Consider the following 18229-nt stretch of genomic DNA (forward strand, 5'->3'; position numbering starts at 1 on the left):
AAATTCAGTGTACTATCGTTTTTAGTTTCTCCTGGACCTTAATGGGGTTTCCCTTGTTTTTTATACTACTTGTTTAAAGGTCATAGCTTTGTCATTTATTATTGACTCTTCATTCCTTGGGGGAAGATTTGGAGATTTTTTTGGAGTTTTGTTTTTTCTTAAATACAACTCAGACTTGGGAAATTTTGAGAGGCATCGTATTTTCTTAGAGTTTTAGGAAAATATTTTAATTAACTGAATGAATTGTTTTCTGTAACAGTGAAGAATGTGGAGACAGGTCGAAGTGTCCCGGGAGTGAAGTTGTTTTTTGGGCATGAGATTGTGAATGGTGAGACCCCCATGTTCCTTGAAAATGCTAGTACTGAGATTTCATTCCAATATTTGAAATTGTCTTGCCTTAATGTTGCACTTATGGATTCTTAAAGTTGGTATTTGAGAATTGATCCTTCTTACTGCTTCTGTGGGTACTCTATGAGTAAAATAGTCTTATAGAATTATAATCATTTTGGTTTTATAATGTCAGGTCTGCTGGTGCTTATCACTAGGGACTCGGACCAGCAGATAGTTAGGAATGTGAACAGGAAGGGATTGTCTTGCTAAGCAAGCTACTTAAAATTCACAGTCCATTCACAATTCCTCATCCAAAACCTTGGGGCCAAATGTCTCAGAATCAAGAATTGTTCTGGAATTTTGGAAAATGTAACGGAGTATATACTGTTCATATTACATAACACCTCCAGAAAGTCTGGGCAGTACTCTACAATACAACACATTTCTCCAGAAAAATGGGTGGACAGTCATACTAAGTGGAATAAAATCGGACTATAAATAGCATATCTGGTCAAGTTTTTTCACCAAGAGTTACAACAAAATTTTGGTTTTCAGAGCTTTTCGGATTTTGGAATGGCAGGAAGCAGCCTTATTTTTTATTTCTGCTAGCACAAACCATTTAGCAAGAGTAAGTACAATTGTTTGCCTGAAAGAGTAGCTGTAGAAGCTCATCAGTGTGCTTCATACATATCAAGTAGGATAAGAGAAAGCAAGAACATTTATTGCTTTCAAGGACTCAGGAACTTTCTGCTTCTGCCCTTTAAGGAGGAGTATAGATCAGGAGCTGGATAGAAGGGCTGGAGGAATGAGAGCTCTGGGACCTCTTAGGACTGTGCATCTCTCACTCTGGGGCAGATCTGAAGAAAGGAATGAGAGTTTACTACTGCTTGAAAGATTGCTTTGCTTTGTGAGAAAACGAGCATTTAGGAGGAAATGAAAATCTCACCAAATTAATGACTGCCAATCCAGAGCCACTTCAGGGAATACAAGTCTGGACAGCTACCTATTTCTTTCTCATTGAGTACGCTGTCATGAACACTCTGTCCCTTGAATATTCTTTTATAATGGCAGGGATAGTGGTGGTAGTTGGAGTTCTTAATTGTGTTTTCACTATCAGCCTTTGAAGTGAAACAGACCTCTGGACTGGCGAAAGCTAGGCTGTGAATGGGTTTGTAGAGAGAAGTGAAGGAATCACTGCTATCATCTCCCCAACTCAGGAGGCTGATGGCTGACCGGCTTTGTGATCTGTACGCACGGAGTTCATCGCCTCCTAAATTCTTCTCCAGGATTTGTCCTTCGTTCATAATTTTTTTTTTTTGATACGGATTCTCACTCTGTCGCTAAGGCTGGAGTGCAGTGGTATGATCTTGTCTCACTGCAACCTTTGCCTCTGGGTTTCAAGCAATTCTCCTGCCTCATCCTCCCCAGGAGCTGGGATTACAGGTGTGTGCCACCACACCCAGCTAATTTTTTTGTATTTTTAGTAGAAACGGGGTTTCACCATGTTGGCTAGGTTGGTCTCAAACTCCTGACCTCAAATGATTCGCCCCCCTCGGCCTCCCAAAGTGCTGAGATTACAGGCGTGAGCCACTGCACCCAGCCCAATTTTTGTATTTTTTTAGTAGAGACACAGAGTTTTGCCATGTTGGCCAGGCTGGTCTCGAACTCCTGACCTCAGGTGATCTGCCTGCCTCAGCTTCCCAGAATGCTGGGATTATAGGCTTTGTTCATAATTTTTAAGCGTAAAGGATAGTCATTTCTTTCTTTGCCCTGTGGCCCAATCAACCATGGAGGAGTCTTCCCCAAAAGTACCTTGGGTAAGAATTGTCAAGATGGCCGGGTGCGGTGGCTCACGCTTGTAATCCCAGCACTTTGGGAGGCCGAGGCGGGCGGATCACGAGGTCAGGAGATCGAGACCACAGTGAAACCCCGTCTCTACTAAAACTAAAAAAAAAAAAAAAAAAAATTAGCCGGGCGTGGTGGCGGGCGCCTGTAGTCCCAGCTACTCGGAGAGGCTGTGGCAGGAGAATGGCGTGAACCTGGGAGGCGGAGCTTGCAGTGAGCTGAGACTGCGCCACTGCACTCCAGCCTGGGCGACAGAGCAAGACTCCATCTCAAAAAAAAAAAAAAAAAAAAAAAAAAAAAAAAAAAAAAAAAAAAAAAAAAAGAATTGTCAAGATGAAGGATAATAATGGCTAATCAGCATTTTTCAGTCAATTTTACCTTTTCTCTGCTCGAGATTCAATACTTCTAGATAGTACAGAGAAAAGAGACTTTTGAAACATAGAGGCTTTTTGCTTGAAAAGTACCTAAACGAGGCCAGATGTGGTGGCTCATGCCTGTAATCCCCGCACTTAGGGAGGCTGAGGTGAGCGGATCAAGAAGTCAAGAGATCTAGACCATCCTGGCCACAATGGTGAAACCCCGTCTCTACTAAAAATACAAAAGTTAGCTGTGTGTGGTGGTACATGCCTGTAGTCCCAGGCATGGGACTTGGGAGGCTGAGGCAGGAGTATCGCTTGAACCTGGGAGGTGGAGGTTGCAGTGAGCTGAGATCGCACCCCTGCACTCCAGCCTAGGCGACAGTGCAAGACTTCATCTCACAAAAAAAAAAAAAAAAAAAAGGAAAACCCTCAAACAGCACCCATGTGAGGGAAGGTGCATTAGGATTGGGATGAGTGGGAAAGATATCTCTAGAACTAACTTGAATGACCACAAAGTTACCCTAGAACAAAAAGGGTGAAGGGATTGTATAGAAAGGTTCCTAATCCTTCCAAATAACCAAGAAGCTTTGTAGGGATAGAATGTTGAGAGTCTTTGGTACTTTAGATGGTCTCTTCTGTTGTATTTATTGCTGGCCAGTAAAAGCCTCTATAGACTAACATGTCATTTCCAATTATTGTTTGCAGTACATGGTTAAACTAGGGGTGTGTGGGTAGTGGAGTAGTTAATTGACTTCTGATTGGAAACTGTTGGAAGCCATTTGGTTATTTTACAGTGGAACTACTAGATGAAGTGGAACAAGGCTCAGTGAGAGCAAAAGCATCTTCTGTTAGGTAAGATGGAATAATTTTCTTAATTATGATGTTTCCCAAATGTGCACATTAGGGTAGAAAGTCTTAGAATTAGAAACTCTAATTCACCAGCTGCTTAATTCCTTCGCATAAGGAAATAGAAATGAGAAGAAATATATAGGTGTTTTCTTCCATTGTTAGATAGCGCCCTCAAGTCAATGTAAGCAGTGGATGAATGGGTCCTCTAGTTGATGAAGGACCACTGTCCTTAACGTTAATGAGTGGCAAAATCTGTTTTTGGTGTCAACAACAAAGAACAAGTTCACCCAAGTGTTGTTTCTTGTAAGGATAGTCTACACGCAGAAAGAACCCAGATGGAGAAAATGAAAGTTGAAGACCTAAATGTATGTGAGCCTGCTTCTCCTGCCCCTGAAACACCAACTACCTCTCTGCTGAATGACCTCAAGTACAGCCCATCAGGTGAATATAGGGGCTCTGAATTTTCTTTTTTTTTCTTTTTTTTTTTGAGATGGAGTTTCGCTCTTGTTGCCCAGGCTGCAGTGCAATGGCGTGATCTCAGCTCACTGCAACCTCTGCCTCCTGGGTTCAAGCAATTATCCTGCCTCTGCCTCCATAGTAGCTGCGATTACAGGCATGTGCCACCACGCCCAGCTAATTTTGTATTTTTAGTAGAGATGGAGTTTCTCCATGTTGATCAGGTTGGTCTCGAACTCCCGACCTCAGGTGATCCGCCCGCCTTGGCCTCCAAAAGTGTCGTGATTACAGGCATGAGCCACTGCGCCCAGCCGAGGCTCTGAATTTTCTAGGCTCTCTCTTTTTTTTTTTTTGAACCAAGTCAGTCAAATTCAACTAGACTCTCTTTACTGTTTAGAGTTGATGTAACCCTGAATCAAGATTCTCTACAGAATCCTAAGCTGAGCCATTGCTTCTGAGTTCTGAATTAAGATAAAATATTGTGATTCATTTGTTTATTTAATAACTGAGTACATACTGTGTGTGTACTCATAATTATTGGGGTACACTCATTCATTGGGGATTCTGAAGTATGGTATCCCTCCCCTTACTGAGCAGCAAACAGATGCTAAATAAGATAAATAAGTAAAATATATACTGTAATAGTGCCAAATGCTAAGGAGGAAAAAAAAGGAAGAGAAGTAGTATGTAGGGAGGGTGGTTTTGCAGTTTTAGGGTATCCAAGACAAGCCTTGCTGAAATAACATTTGCGTAAAGGCCTGAAGGAGGTTAGGGATCAAGCTTTCAGGATATCTTGGGGAAATGTGCTTTAGGCTGAAAAAAAAAAAAAGACACTACTGAGATAGGAACATACCAGGATCTTGAAGGAACAGCAAGGAGATCAGAGCAGCTGGAGCAGGGAGAGAAGCAGTAGATGAGATGGGACCGGTGAGTCAAAGAGGAGTTCGTAGAGCTTTGTGGGGACTTAAAACTTTTTTTTTCTGGAGACAGAGTCTCGCTCTATCCCCCAGGCTGGAGTGCAGTGGCGTGATCTTGGTTCACTGCAACCTCCACCTCCCAGGTTCAAGTGATTCTCCTGCCTCAGCCTCCTGAGTAGCTGGGATTACAAGCATGTGCCACCATGCCCGGCTAATTTTTTTTTTTTTTTTTTTTTTTTGAGATGGAGTCTTGCTCTGTCACCCAGGCTGGAGTGCAGTGGCATGATCTCGGCTCACTGCAACCTCCACCTCCCAGGTACAAGTGATTCTCCTGCCTCATCCTCCTGAGTAGTTGGGACTACAGGCGCGTGCCACTGCGCCTGGCTAATTTTTGTATTTTTAGTAGAGGTGGGTTTTCACCATGTTAGCCAGGCTGATCTCAAACTCCTGACCTTGTGATCCGCCCGCCTCAGCATCCCAAAGTGCTGGGATTACAGGCATGAACCACTGCAACCAACTGGGACTTAAACTTTTACTCTGAAATGAGAGGAGAAGCCGTTGTAGGGTTTTGGGGTTCTTTTTTTTTTTTTTTTTTTTCATTAAAAACAAAACAAGGCCAGGCACAGTGGCTCACGCCTGTAATCCCAGCACTTAGGGAGGCCAAGGTGGGAGGATTGCTTGAGGCCAGGGGTTCAAGACCAGCCTGGGCAAAATAGTGGAACCCCGTCTCTATAAAAAAAAATAAAATAAGGCCGGGCATGGTGGCTCATGCCTGTAATCCCAGCACTTCAGGGGGCTGAGGTGGGTGGATTGTGCAGACTGCCTGAGCCCAGAAGTTGAAGACCAGCCTGGGCAACATGGTGAAACCCCATCTCAATTTAAATAAAATATTAAAAAATTTTGGCCAGGCGCGGTGGCTCACGCCTGTAATCCCAGCACTTTGGGAGGTCGAGGCAGGTGGATTGCCTGAGGTCAGGAGTTCGAGACCAGCCTGGCTAACATGGCAAAACCCTGTCTCTACTAAAAATACAAACATTAGCCGGGCGTGGTGGCGGGCGCCTGTAATCCCAGCTACTCAGGAGGCTGAGGCAGGAGAATTGCTTGAAACCAGGAGACAGAGGTTGCAGTGAGCCGAGATTGTGCCATTGTACTCAAGCCTGGGCAACGAGAGCAAAACTCTGTCTAAAAAAAAAAAAAAAAAAAAAAGTGTATGCCTTGAAATATTCAAGATATAAACCTATGAGGAGGAAACATTACTGGATTATCACAGGACATGTAGACAGTTCAGTTTATAAGATTATCATTGGTGGGGCTTTTGTTTATTTTCATTTGACAAAGAAGATGTTAATTAGTGTTCACTGTTTGATGGGCTAATGCAGGTGATAATGAAATAACATTAGACATTTGAGTTGCAATACAGTAGGAATATATAAGTATGGCCAAAATTAGTGGGAAGGCTATTCTGTTGCTGAGGAAGAGAAATATATTTAATGCAATCCTTGTCCTGTAGAGAAAGAGGAGGTGACATACACAGTCATTAATCAATTCCAGCAGAAGTTTGGTGCTGCGGTAAGTATTGTCCTCAATCATTACTAGTATTGCCTGTATGTAGGTATCATGTCTGTGTCTCGTAAATTTCTTTCTTTCTTTCTTTTCTTTTTGAGATGGAGTCTCACTCTGTCGCCCAGGCTGGAGTGCAGTGGAGCAATCTCGGCTCACTGCAAGCTCTGTCTCCCGGGTTCACACGCTTCTCCTGCCTCAGCCTCCCGTGTAGCTGGGACTACAGGTGCCCACCACCACGCCCGGCTAATTTTTTGTATTTTTAGTAGAGACAGGGTTTCACCATGTTAGCCAGGATGGTCTCGATCTCCTGACCTCATGATCTGCCCGCCTCGGCCTCCCAAAGTGCTGGGATTACAGGCGTGAGCCACCGTGCTCAGCTATAAATTTCTTTATTATAATATTTTTGATGTTTTTTTTTCCTATTAATTCAACGAAATATTTGGTGGCTGCTATATGCCTATATGCCAGGCACTGTTCTGAGCTCTTGGGTAAAACCAATCAAGACAAAGTTCCCGCCCTCAAGGAGCTTATATTCTAATGCAAGACAATAAACAAGTGCTTTTATTTTAGGTGGCAGTAAGTGCTGGGAATAAAAATAAAGCATGGTATGGGGACTACAGTGACAAGGAGGTCCTATTTTATGTGGGATAGACAGAGAAAACATCTCTAGGGAGGTGACATTAGAACAAAGACCCGAGTAAGTAAGGGAGCCATGTAGATATCAAAGTGGAGAACTTAAAGGCTGGTCGCAGTGGCTCACGCCTGTAATCCCAGCACTTTGGGAGGCCAAGGCGGGTGGATCATGAGGTCAGGAGATTGAGACCATTCTGGCTAACACGGTGAAACCCTGTCTCTACTAAAAATACAAAAAAATAGCCGGGCATGCTGGCAGGCGCCTGTAGTCCCAGCTACTCACCAGGCTGAGTCAGGAGAATGGCGTGAACCCGGGAGGCGGAGCTTGCAATGAGCCGAGATCGTGCCACTGCACTCCAGCCTGGGCAACAGAGCGAGACTCCGTCTCAAAAAAAAAAAAAGTGAAGAACTTAAAAGTGGAATTAGCACGTGGAAAGGCCCTGAGGCTGAACTATTCCTGGCTTGTGTGGAGGAACAGCAGGGAGGTCAGTGTGACAGGAGCACAGTGAAGAAGAATGGTAGGAGATGGAAGGGGGCAGGAGGCAGTTCACTTAGGGCTTTCTAGACATTGTAAAGATTTTGAGTTTGACTTAAAGCCATTGGCAGTTTCAGAGAAGAGTCAGAATTTTTTTTTTTTTTTTTTTTGAGATGGAGTCTCACTCTGTGGCCCAGGCTGGAGTTTGGTGGGGCGATCTTGGCTCACCTCAACCTCCGCCTCCCAGGTTCAAGCGATTCTCCTGGCTCAGCCTCCCAAGTAGCTGGGATTACAGGCACGCACCACCACGCCAGCTAATTTTTGTATTTTTAGTAGTAGAGATGGGGTTTTGCCATATTGGCCAGGCTGGTCTCAAACTCCTGACCTCAGGTGATCTGCCTATCTCAGCCTCCCAAAGTGCTGGGATTACAGGTGTAAGCCACTGTGCCTGGCCCATGGATGCATTTTTAAAAGGAAAATTAGCTATCAACAGGTTATTTTTTAAGTCTGAACTAAACAGAAAATTTTTATTAAAAAATAGCATCATTGAGATACAATCCACATGCCATACAATTTATTTAGTTAAAATGTACAGCTCACTTTCTTTTAGTATATTCACAGAGTTGTACGTAAAGCAACATAATAAATTTTAGAATATTTTCAATATACCAGAAAGAAACCCCACACCCCTTATCCATCACTCCTAATCACTCCTCAGCCCTTGGCAACCACGAAAACAGCCTGGCCAACATGGCAAAAACCCATCTCTACTAAAAATACAAAAATTAGCCAGGTGTGGTGGCGGGCACTTGTAATCCCAGCTACTGGGGAGGCTGAGTGGGAAGAGGTGGAGGGTACAGTGAGCCGAGATCATGCCACTATACTCCAGCCTGGGAAACAGAGTGAGACTCTGTCTCAAAAAACAAAACAAAACAAAAAAAACAGGCTGGACGCGGTGGCTCATGCCTGTAATCCCAGCACTTTGGGAGGCCGAGATGGGTGAATCACAAGGTCAGGAGTTCGAGACCAGCCTGACCAACATCGTGAACCCCGTCTCTACTAAAAACACAAAAATTAGCTGGGTGTGGTGGTGCATGTCTGTAATCCCAGCTACTCAGGAGGCTGAGGCAGGAGAATTGCTTGAACCCAGGAGGCAGAGGTTGCAGTGAGCTGAGATCATGCCACTGCACTCCAGCCTGGGCGACAGAGTGAGACTCTATCTCAAAAAAAAAATAAATAAATAAATAAATAAAATAATAAAATACGTAGTTTTTTTGACAGGCTTTGTTCACTTAGCATAATGTTTTCAAGGTTCATCCACATTGTAGCTTATATCAGTATTTCACTTATTTTTATTGCCAAATAATATTCCTTATAAATTAAAAAAAATTTTTTTGAGACGGGGTCTTGCTCTGTCACCCAGATTGGAGTGCAGTGGCACAATCAGAGTTCACTGCAGCCTGGACCTCCTGGGCTCAAGCAATCCTCCCACCTTAGCCTCCCAAGTAGTTGAGACTACAGCATGTGCCACAACACCTAGATAATTCTTTTTTTTTTTTTTTTTTGAGACAGTCTTGCTCTGTCCCCAGCTGATCACCACTCGCCTAATTCCTTCTTTTATATATTTTTTTTTGTAGAGACAACGTCTCGTTATGTTGCCTAGGCTGGTCTCAAACTACTGGGCTCAAGCAATCCACCTGCCTCGGCTTCCCAAAGTGCTGGAATTAGAGGTGTAAGCCACCACAGTTAGCCGCCAAATCATATTCTATTGTATGGATATACTACATTTTATTTATCCATTCACCATTTGATGGACATTTGGGTTGTTTCTTCTTTGTGGTTATTGTGAATAATGCTACTATGAACATTCATGGACAAGTTTCTGTGTGGATGATTTTATTTCTCTTGGATAGTTACCTAGGAGTGAAATTACTAGATCATATGGTAACTCTGTGTTTAACTTTTTTGAGGAATGGCCAGACTTTTTTCCAAAGCTGTTACACTATTTTACATTTATATCAGCAGTCTGTGAGGGTTCCAATTTCTTATTCATTTATTTATTTTTTTGAGAGGGAGTCTCACTCTGTCGCCCAGGCTGGAGTGCAGTGGTGCCGTCTCAGCTCACTGCAAGCTCCGCCTCCCAGGTTCACACCATTCTCCTGCCTCAGCCTCCCGAGTAGCTGGGACTACAGGCGCCCGCCACCATGCCCGGCTTATTTTTTTTTTTATATTTCTAGTAGAGATGGGGTTTCACCGTGTTAGCCAGGGTGGTCTCGATCTCCTGACCTCATGATCCGCCCGCCTCAGCCTCCCAAAATGCTGGGACTACAGGAGTAAGCCACCGCGCCCAGCCGTTCCAATTTCTTTACATCCTTGCCAACACTTATCTGTAATTTTGAGTATAGCCATCCTAGCAGGTATGAAGTGGTATCTTATTGTGGTTTTGATTTGCATTTCTGTGATGGCTAATGATGTTGAACATTTCCATGAGCTTACTAGCCATTTGTATAACTTCTTTGGAGAAATGTCTATTTAGATCCTTTGCCTTTTATTTTTTGAGACACTCTCGCTTGGTAGCCTAGGCTGGAGTGCAGTGGCATGATCTTGGCTCACTGCAACCTCCACCTCCTAGGATCTCTAGCAATCCTCCCACCTCAGCCTCCTGAGTAACTTGGACTATAGGTGTGTACCACCATGCCCAGCTCTTTTTTTTTTTTTTTTTTTTTTTTTAAGAGATGAGGTCTTGCTATGTTCCCCAAGCTGGTCTTGAACTCCTGGACTCAAGCAGTCTGTCTTCCTTGGCCTCCCAAAGTACTGGGATTACAGGTGTGAGCCACTGCGCCCAGCCTTAATTTTTGTATTTTATGTAAAGACAATTTCTCACTATGTTGCCCTGGCTGGTCTCGAACTCCTGGGCTCAAGCAATCTGTCCTCCTCAGCCTCCCTCAGTACTAGGATTACAGGCATGAGCCACCATGCCCAAACCTTTTCCTATTTTTTAATTGAGTTGAAATAATTATTTTTATCATTGAGTTGTAAGAATTATTTATGTATCAACAGATTCTTTAAAGGGTCCGTGACAACAATAAAAACAAAATGAGGGTAAGAACTTGTGGCCAGGAGTGGTGGCTCACTCTTGTAATAACAGCACTTTTGGAGGCCAAGGCAGGCAGATCACTTGAGCCCAGGAGTTACAGACCAGCCTGGGCAACAAGGCAAACCCACCTCTACAAAAAATACAAATAATTAGCTGGGCATAGTGGCACAGGTCTGTAGTTCCAGCTACCCGGGAGGCTGAGATGAGAGGATCAGCTAAGCCCTGGAGGTTGAGGCTGCAGGAAGCTAAAGTAGGAGGATAGCTTGAGCCCAGGAGTTCATGCCACAGTGAGCTATGATCTGCACTCCAGCCTGAAGGACAGCGTGAGACTGTCTCAAAAAAACAAAACAAAACAAAGAAACAACAAAAAAAAAGCTTTTGCTCTGGAAGTTTGAAGAGGTAATTAGGAATTCTCATCAACAGAGAATGCAGCTTTTGTTGCCAGTTCTGCAGCCATCTGATTGGGAATGAAGCTGAAATTCAGTGCCATTTTCTCATCATTGATGAAAGATACTCAGAATTGAGAACACTTTATGCTCTCTAAAGGGAGATATGTTGCTAGTGTAAATTACTATGCCTTTCTGTTATTGAATAATTTATCTACCTATAAAATGGGGAGAATCTTTTATCATGCAAATATTTTTATGAATTATGGATTAAGGATTATAGAATTGTATAATGAAATAGGGTAAGATTATAGATAAAGGACAAGAGTGTGTACCTGGGGTACCACTCTTTCAGTTTTTTTTGTGTTTTTTTTTTTTTTTACACAGGCTGAAGTGCATCACCATGGCTCACTGCAGCCTCAGCCTCCCAGGCTCAAGTGATCCTCCCACTTTAGCCTCCTGAGTAGCTGGGGCTACACTGCAGGTGTGCACCACCATGCCTGGATAATTTTTTGTATTTTTTGTACAGACACTGTTTTGCCCAGTCTGGTCTGAAACCCTTGGGCTCAAGCAATCCTCCTTCCTCAGCCTCCCAAAGTGCTGGGATTATAGGCATGAGCCACGGCGCCCGGCTGCTATTTCAGTTTTGAGTAATTCAGTGAATCCGAGGCTTTAAGGAACCTGAAGAGTCCTTGTTTCTGTCTTTCTGAGCAGTGGATACTCTGAGACTTAGCCACCACATATATTCCTTTCAGTTGTGGTAAATTGCCCTGTGTTAGGGCATGCCATAGTTTGCATAAGGAATCTTGTCTTTTTTTTTTTTTTTTTTGAGACAGAGTCTTGCTCTGTTGCCCAGGCTGGAGTGCAGTGGTGCAATCTCAGCTCACTGCAAGCTCCGCCTCCCGGGTTCAGGCCATTCTCCTGCCTCAGCCTCTCCGAGTAGCTGGGACTACAGGCGCCCGCCACCACGCCCGGATAATTTTTTGTATTTTTTAGTAGAGATGGGGTTTCACCGTGGTCTCGATCTCCTGACCTCGTGATCCGCCCGCCTCAGCCTCCCAAAGTGCTGGGATTACAAGCGTGAGCCACCGCGCCCGGCCTGGAATCTTGTCTTAAAGATTATAATTCAGGGCCAGGCTTGGTAGCTCACATCCGTAATCCCAGCACTTTGAGAGGCCAAGGCGGGTAGATCACTTGAGGTCAGGAGTTTGAGACCAGCCTGACCAACATAGCGACACCCTGTCCCTACTAAAAATACAAAATTAGCTGGTCGTGGTGGTGCATGCCTGTAATCCCAGCTACTTGGGAGGTTGAGGGAAGAGAATCACTTGATTCTCTTGATCCACTGAGAGGTGGAGGTTGCAGTGAGTCAAGATCGTGCCATTGCACTCCAGCCTGGCAACAAGAGTGAAACTCTGTCTCAATTTAAAAAATAAAAACAGATTATGATTCTTTCTCTGTAGCATCAGTGGTAACAAAAGGTGTCTGAGTTTTCAACTTTTATTGTCATTTGGGGTCTGAGTGATTTATTTTCCAGCTGTGGAACACTTTTGCTAAAACAGAAAAAAAGAATCAGAAGTATTCAGTGCTGATTGATGTGTGTGTGTAAAACAGACTGTTTTGGATTAATCAAATTTTGTAAGTTTGACAAAGATGATGCACTTTGTTTACTGCTGACCATTGTACTTGTGCCAATCATGATGTTATCATGCCAACATTTATCCCCTGAAAGTTTTTCCTTTCCTTCTTTTTCTTACCAGATACTCCATATCAAGAAGCAGAATGTCCTGAGTGTGGCAGCAGAAGGAGCGAATATGTGTCGCCATGGCAAACTGTGCTGGCTGCAGGTCAAAGATTTTTGAAAACTTTTTATTTTGAAGTAATTATAGAGCCACTAGTAGATTTTTTCTTTCTTTCTTTTTGAAAACTGTATTTTAGAGATGGGGTCTCACTCTGTCACTGAGGCCACAGTGCAGATCATAGCTCACTGCAGCATTGAACTCCTGGGCTCATGCTGTCTATCCTCACTTTAGCCTCCTGAGTAGCTGGGACTACAGATGAGTGTCACCACACCCAGCTTTGTTTTTTTGAGATGGGGTCTTGTTGCGTTGCCCAGGCTGATCTCAAATTCCTCGCCTCATGTAATCCTCTTGCCTTAGCCCCGCTAGTCACTAGGATTACAGGGATAGGCCACTGCACTTGGCTCACTGGTAGATTTATTAATTGTCTTCTTTCTGTCACCCTAGTGTCATTGTTGCATAACTTGTTGGAATGTTCTTCCTTCTCCTGGTACTCACTTTATTCTTTTCAAAAGGAGAGAGCTTCTGTCTCTTTATAGATTCACTTTTTTTTTTTTAAGCTCAGTAACAAGAATAGGTTCACTGTTAAAGCCATTAGTGCTGTCTCTCGGGCTCTGCTGGAGGTCTTTCCCAGCTCTGTTCTTTCACCTTAGTTCTATGAAGAGTGTCGTCTCTTTTCATTCTGAGGTGGTAGCTTTCCACAGCAGGTTTCTCACCATGTCATTTTAGTTTCCCTGGACCTGGGAGATACTAGATGAGGGTCTCTATTATTACTACTATTATTATTATTATTATTTTGAGACAAAGTCTTGCTCTTGTTGCCCAGGCTGGAGTGTAATGATGCGATCTCAGCTCACCACAACCTCCGCCTCCTGGGTTCAAGCGATTCTCCCGCCTCAGCCTCCTGTGTAGCTGGGACTATAGGCACGTGCCACCACACCTGGCTAATTTTGTGTTTTTAGTAGATATGGGGTTTCACCATGTTGGCCAGGCTGGTCACAAACTCCTGATCTCAAGTGATCCACCCACCTTGGCCTCTCAAAGTGCTAGGATTACAGGCGTGAGCCACCACCCCGGCCAATATTTTTTATTTTTATTTTTTGCATATCAAACATATTAGGAAGGTTACACATGGGAAGTCGGGGAATAGAAATGGGGGGTGGGAGTTAAAATAAGGTAGAGAGGGACTTTATGTGGATCAGTGATAATAACTCAATCCTCTATTTGACAAAGAAGAGGGAGAAGGAAGAGGAAGAAAAAGAAAGTGGGATAAAGGATCAGAAAGGGAGGAAAATAAAAAAAATTAGAGTATGACTCCAGGGTAGACCTGTTTTGTTGTCACTGAGTTGGTTGGTTGGTTTGTCTGTTGTATTTTTCATGTTTCGCCAAGTTGGCCAGACTGGTCTCGAACTCCTAGCCCGAAGTGATCAACCCGCCTCGCCCCCCAGAGTGCCGGGACCACAGGCGTGAGCCACCATGTCCAGCCCCCACATTGCTTCTGGCCTCCATTGTAGACTTCCCAGACGGAGCGGCCGGGCAGAGGCGCTCCTCACTTCTTCCCAGACACGGGGCGGCCGGGCAGAGGCGCTCCTCATTTTTTAAAACAAGTTTTAAGATAGGTATTTTTGTAGTTAGCCTTGAAGAATAGCTAGGGGATGGATAGCGTTTGGGTCCCTCTTCCTTTACTTTTTTTTTTTTTTTTTCCCAGAGATGAGGTCTCCCTGTATTGTCTAGGCTGGTCTCAAACTCCTGGTCTCAAGCAATCCTTCTGAGTCAGCCTAACCGCAAAGTGCTGGGGTTACAGGCATGAGCCACTGCAGCTAGCCAAGCTTAGCTTTTAGATGACTAGGTTTGAATTAGCAGCACAAATACAAATTACTTAAAACAACCCTAAACTTCTATCTACCAAAACAAAAGAGAGTAGACTTCTGGTAACACAGGTCTGGGCAGTTCTAGGTTATTTCCTAAATTGTCCCCTTTGGTTTTCTGGGTATCAGAGGAACATGCAGTTGGCTACGGCTGTCCTTTCTTTTTGTTTTCTTTCTTTCTTTTCTTTCCTTTTGTTTTTTGTTTTTTTTTTTTTTTTGAGGCAGGGTCTCGCTCTGTTGCATGGGCTGGAGTGCAGTGACACAATCTTGGTTCACTACAACCTCCGCCTCCCAGGTTCAAGTGATTCTTGTGCCTCAGCCTCCTGAGTAGCTGGGATTACAGGCATGAGCCAACATGCCTGGCTAATTTTTGTCTTTTTAGTAGATACGGGGTTTCACCATGTTGGCCAGGCTAGTCTCGAATTCCTGGCCTCAGGTGATCTGCCCACCTCAACCTCCCAAAATGCTGGGATTACAGGTGTGAGCCACTGTGCCTGGCCTACAGCTGTCCTTTCTGCAACTGGAAGCAAATTAATGGACACGTTTTCCCCAACCAGATCCTTGGGCTTGTGTGTTTAATTTTTTAACTAAAAGCATCACGTGCACTTGTATTAAAAGAAAAAGAAAAAAATCAAATTTAGGAGAAAAAAAAACCTCCACTGCACTTCAGAGGCACTACTTTTATTTTTTTATTATTATTTTTTTTTGAGATGGAATTTTGCTCTTGTTGCCTGGAGGCTGGAGAGTAGTGGCACGATCTCGGCTCACCACAACCTCCGCCTCCTGGGTTCAAGCAATTCTCCTGCCTCAGCCTCCCGAGTAGCCGAGATTACAGGCATGTGCCACCACGCCCGGCTAATGTATTTAGTAGAGACGGGGTTTCTCCATTTTGGTCAGGCTGGTCTCGAACTCCCGACCTCAGGTGATCCACCCGCCTTGGCCTCCCATAGTGCTGGGATCACAGGCATGAGCCACCACACCCTGCCAGAGGCACTACTTTTTTTTTTTTTTTTTTTTTTTTTTTTTTTTTTTGAGACGGAGTCTCGCTCTGTCGCCCAGGCTGGAGTGCAGTGGCGCAATCTCGGCTCACTGCAACCTCCGCCTCCCGGGTTCACGCCATTCTCCTGCCTCAGCCTCCCGAGTAGCTGGGACTACAGGCGCCCACCACCACGCCCGGCTAATTTTTTGTATTTTTAGTAGAGACGGGGTTTCACCGTGGTCTCGATCTCCTGACCTCGTGATCCGCCCGCCTCGGCCTCCCAAAGTGCTGGGATTACAAGCGTGAGCCACCGCGCCCGGCCGGCACTACTTTTTTTTGAGACGGAGTTTCGCACTGTCGCCCAGGCTACAGTGCAATGGCACAATCTCGGCTCACTGCAACCTCTGCCTCCTAAGTTCAAGCGATTCTCCTGCCTCCGCCTCCCGAGTAGCTGGGACTACAGGCTCCTGCCACCATGCTCGGCTAATTTTTGTATTTTTAGTAGAGACGGGGTTTCACCATGTTGGCCAGGCTGGTCTTGAACTCCTGACCTCGTGATCCGCCCACCTCAGCCTCCCAAAGTGCTGGGCGTGAGCCACCACACCTGGCTCAGAGGCACTACTTTAAAAAAAAAAAAAAAAAAAAAAAAAAGAGTTGAATAGGCCAGGCGCAGTGGCTCACACCTGTAATCCCAGCACTTTGGGAGGCTGAGGTGGGCAGATCACAAGGTCAGAAGTTCGAGATTAGCCTGGCCAACGTGGTGAAACCCCGTCTCTATTAAAAATACAAAAATTAGCCAGGCATGGTGGCGCATGTCTGTAATCCTAGCTACTAATGGTGCTGAGGCAGGCGGATCACTTGGACCCGGGAGGAGGAGGTTTCATTGAGCCGCGATCGTTCCACTGCACTCCAACCTGGGCAACAGAGCAAGACTCCTTCTCAAAAAAAAAAAAAGAATTGGATAACAGGATTGTTATATTTGTGCAGTACTTTACAATTTACAAAATACTTTGACAAACATTAGGGGAGTCAACTACTTTTAACACATTGAAATGTAGTTTCTGCTATTTTCCTGTTTCTTTTTTTTTTTTTTCGAGACAGGGTCTCTCTGTTGCCCAGGCTGGAGTGCAGTGGTGCAATCTCTTGGCTCACTGTACTGAATCTCTGCCTCTCAGGTTCAAGGTATTCTCCTGCCTCAGCCTCCCAGGTAGCTGGAATTATAGGCACTCACCTCTACGCCTGGCTAATTATTGTATTTTTAGTAGAGACAGCATTTTACCATGTTGGCCAGGCTGGTCTCGAACTTCTAACCTCAAGTGATCTGCCTGCCTTGGCCTCCCACAGTGCTGGGATTACAGGCCTGAGCCACCTCCCCTGGCCCGGATTTTCCTGTTTCTAATAACATGTTTATTGCTTTCTCTTGATTTATCAGTTTTACAAATAATCTATTCAATTTTATTATGATAAATAAAGATTTTGCTCCCTTATTGCACCCACTCTTCCCTAGGTCTTTCTAACTTAGTTATGTCACAATTTTTTACTAAGATAGAATTCAGAATTTATGGGAGGCTGAGGCAAGAAAATCACTTGAACTTCAGAAGTGGAGGTTGCAGTGAGCCAAGATTGTGCCCTTGCACTCCAGCTTGGGCGATGAGTGAGACTCCATCTCAAAAAAAAAAAAAAAAAAGGCCAAATTTAGTCTATATGCTATTAAGACTGTAATGATAACTCTCTGCTGAGCCAAGGAGAATCGTTTCTTTTCTTGAACAACTTTTATTTTACATAGTTAGTAATTGCCTCATTTTATTCCTCCCTCCCTCCCTCCCTTCCGCCTTTCCCTCCTTCCTTCCCTCTCTCCCTTCCTTCCTTCTCTCCTTCTCTCCTTCCCTCTTTCCTTACTTTTTTGAGATGGGGTCTCACTCTGTTGCCCAAATGGGACTACAGGCACATCCCACCGTGATAGCTAACTTTTTGTATTTTTTGTGGAGGCAGGGTTTCACCATGTTGCCCAGGCTGGTCTCAAACTCCCAGACTCAAGCAATCTACCCAGCTCAGCCTTCCAAATTGCTGGGATTACAGGCATGAGCCACTGCACCCAACCAACTTTGTTTTCTTTATACCTGTGACTAAGCTGTTCCATATCTTTAAGGATGGCATACAATTTTTTCACATGCTTAAATTTAGTGGGCTAGGGCCAAGCATGGTTTCTCATGCATGTGAGAGTGAGACCCTGTCTCAACAAACAAACAAACAAACAAAAACACTGTTCTGCTAACCTATGTTGCATTTTTGTCTTAAAGTCATCTCTCCTGGAGCCCTCTACCCTACTGTTCCAGTGCAGGCTATTTTCTCAAGCCCGGAAGCTGCAAGATGTAGGGGCCAAGGGAAAATTTTCCCTTTGCCCTCTGTAGGTTTGCTGAAAAATTAACTCATAAAAAGGCAGATTAAGAGGAGAAAAGACACAACAAATTTATTTAACACGTACATGAGAACCTTCAGAACGAAGACTCAAAGATACAGGGGTAATTGTCCATTTTTATGTTTAGGTTCAACAAAGTATGGACAGCTATGGAGAAATATGATTGAACAAAAAGGATATGATCTAATGTTAATAGACTGGGAAACCCAGCAAGGCCTGTCGGTCTAGATTCGTCTTGGCTCTCATAGCATGTA

At 44.3% G+C, this 18229-nt stretch overlaps 1 protein-coding gene across 2 annotated transcripts in view; it reads left to right on the forward strand.

Annotated features, from left to right (window-relative positions):
- EXD1 (exonuclease 3'-5' domain containing 1) overlaps positions 1–18229 on the forward strand; it is a 52654-nt gene that overhangs the window by 11226 nt on the left and 23199 nt on the right. Inside the window, exons 3-7 of one of the 2 annotated variants that reach the window (XM_030813799.1) lie at positions 260–328; positions 3329–3386; positions 3697–3824; positions 6267–6325; positions 12671–12757. In XM_030813799.1, the coding sequence (XP_030669659.1) occupies positions 260–328; positions 3329–3386; positions 3697–3824; positions 6267–6325; positions 12671–12757 (401 nt within the window). The remainder of the gene's footprint in view (positions 1–259; positions 329–3328; positions 3387–3696; positions 3825–6266; positions 6326–12670; positions 12758–18229) is intronic. The other variant, XM_003266746.4, reaches the window with a different exon arrangement.

Source organism: Nomascus leucogenys, chromosome 6 (assembly GCF_006542625.1).
Source record: "Nomascus leucogenys isolate Asia chromosome 6, Asia_NLE_v1, whole genome shotgun sequence".
Taxonomy (NCBI): Eukaryota; Metazoa; Chordata; class Mammalia; order Primates; family Hylobatidae; genus Nomascus; species Nomascus leucogenys.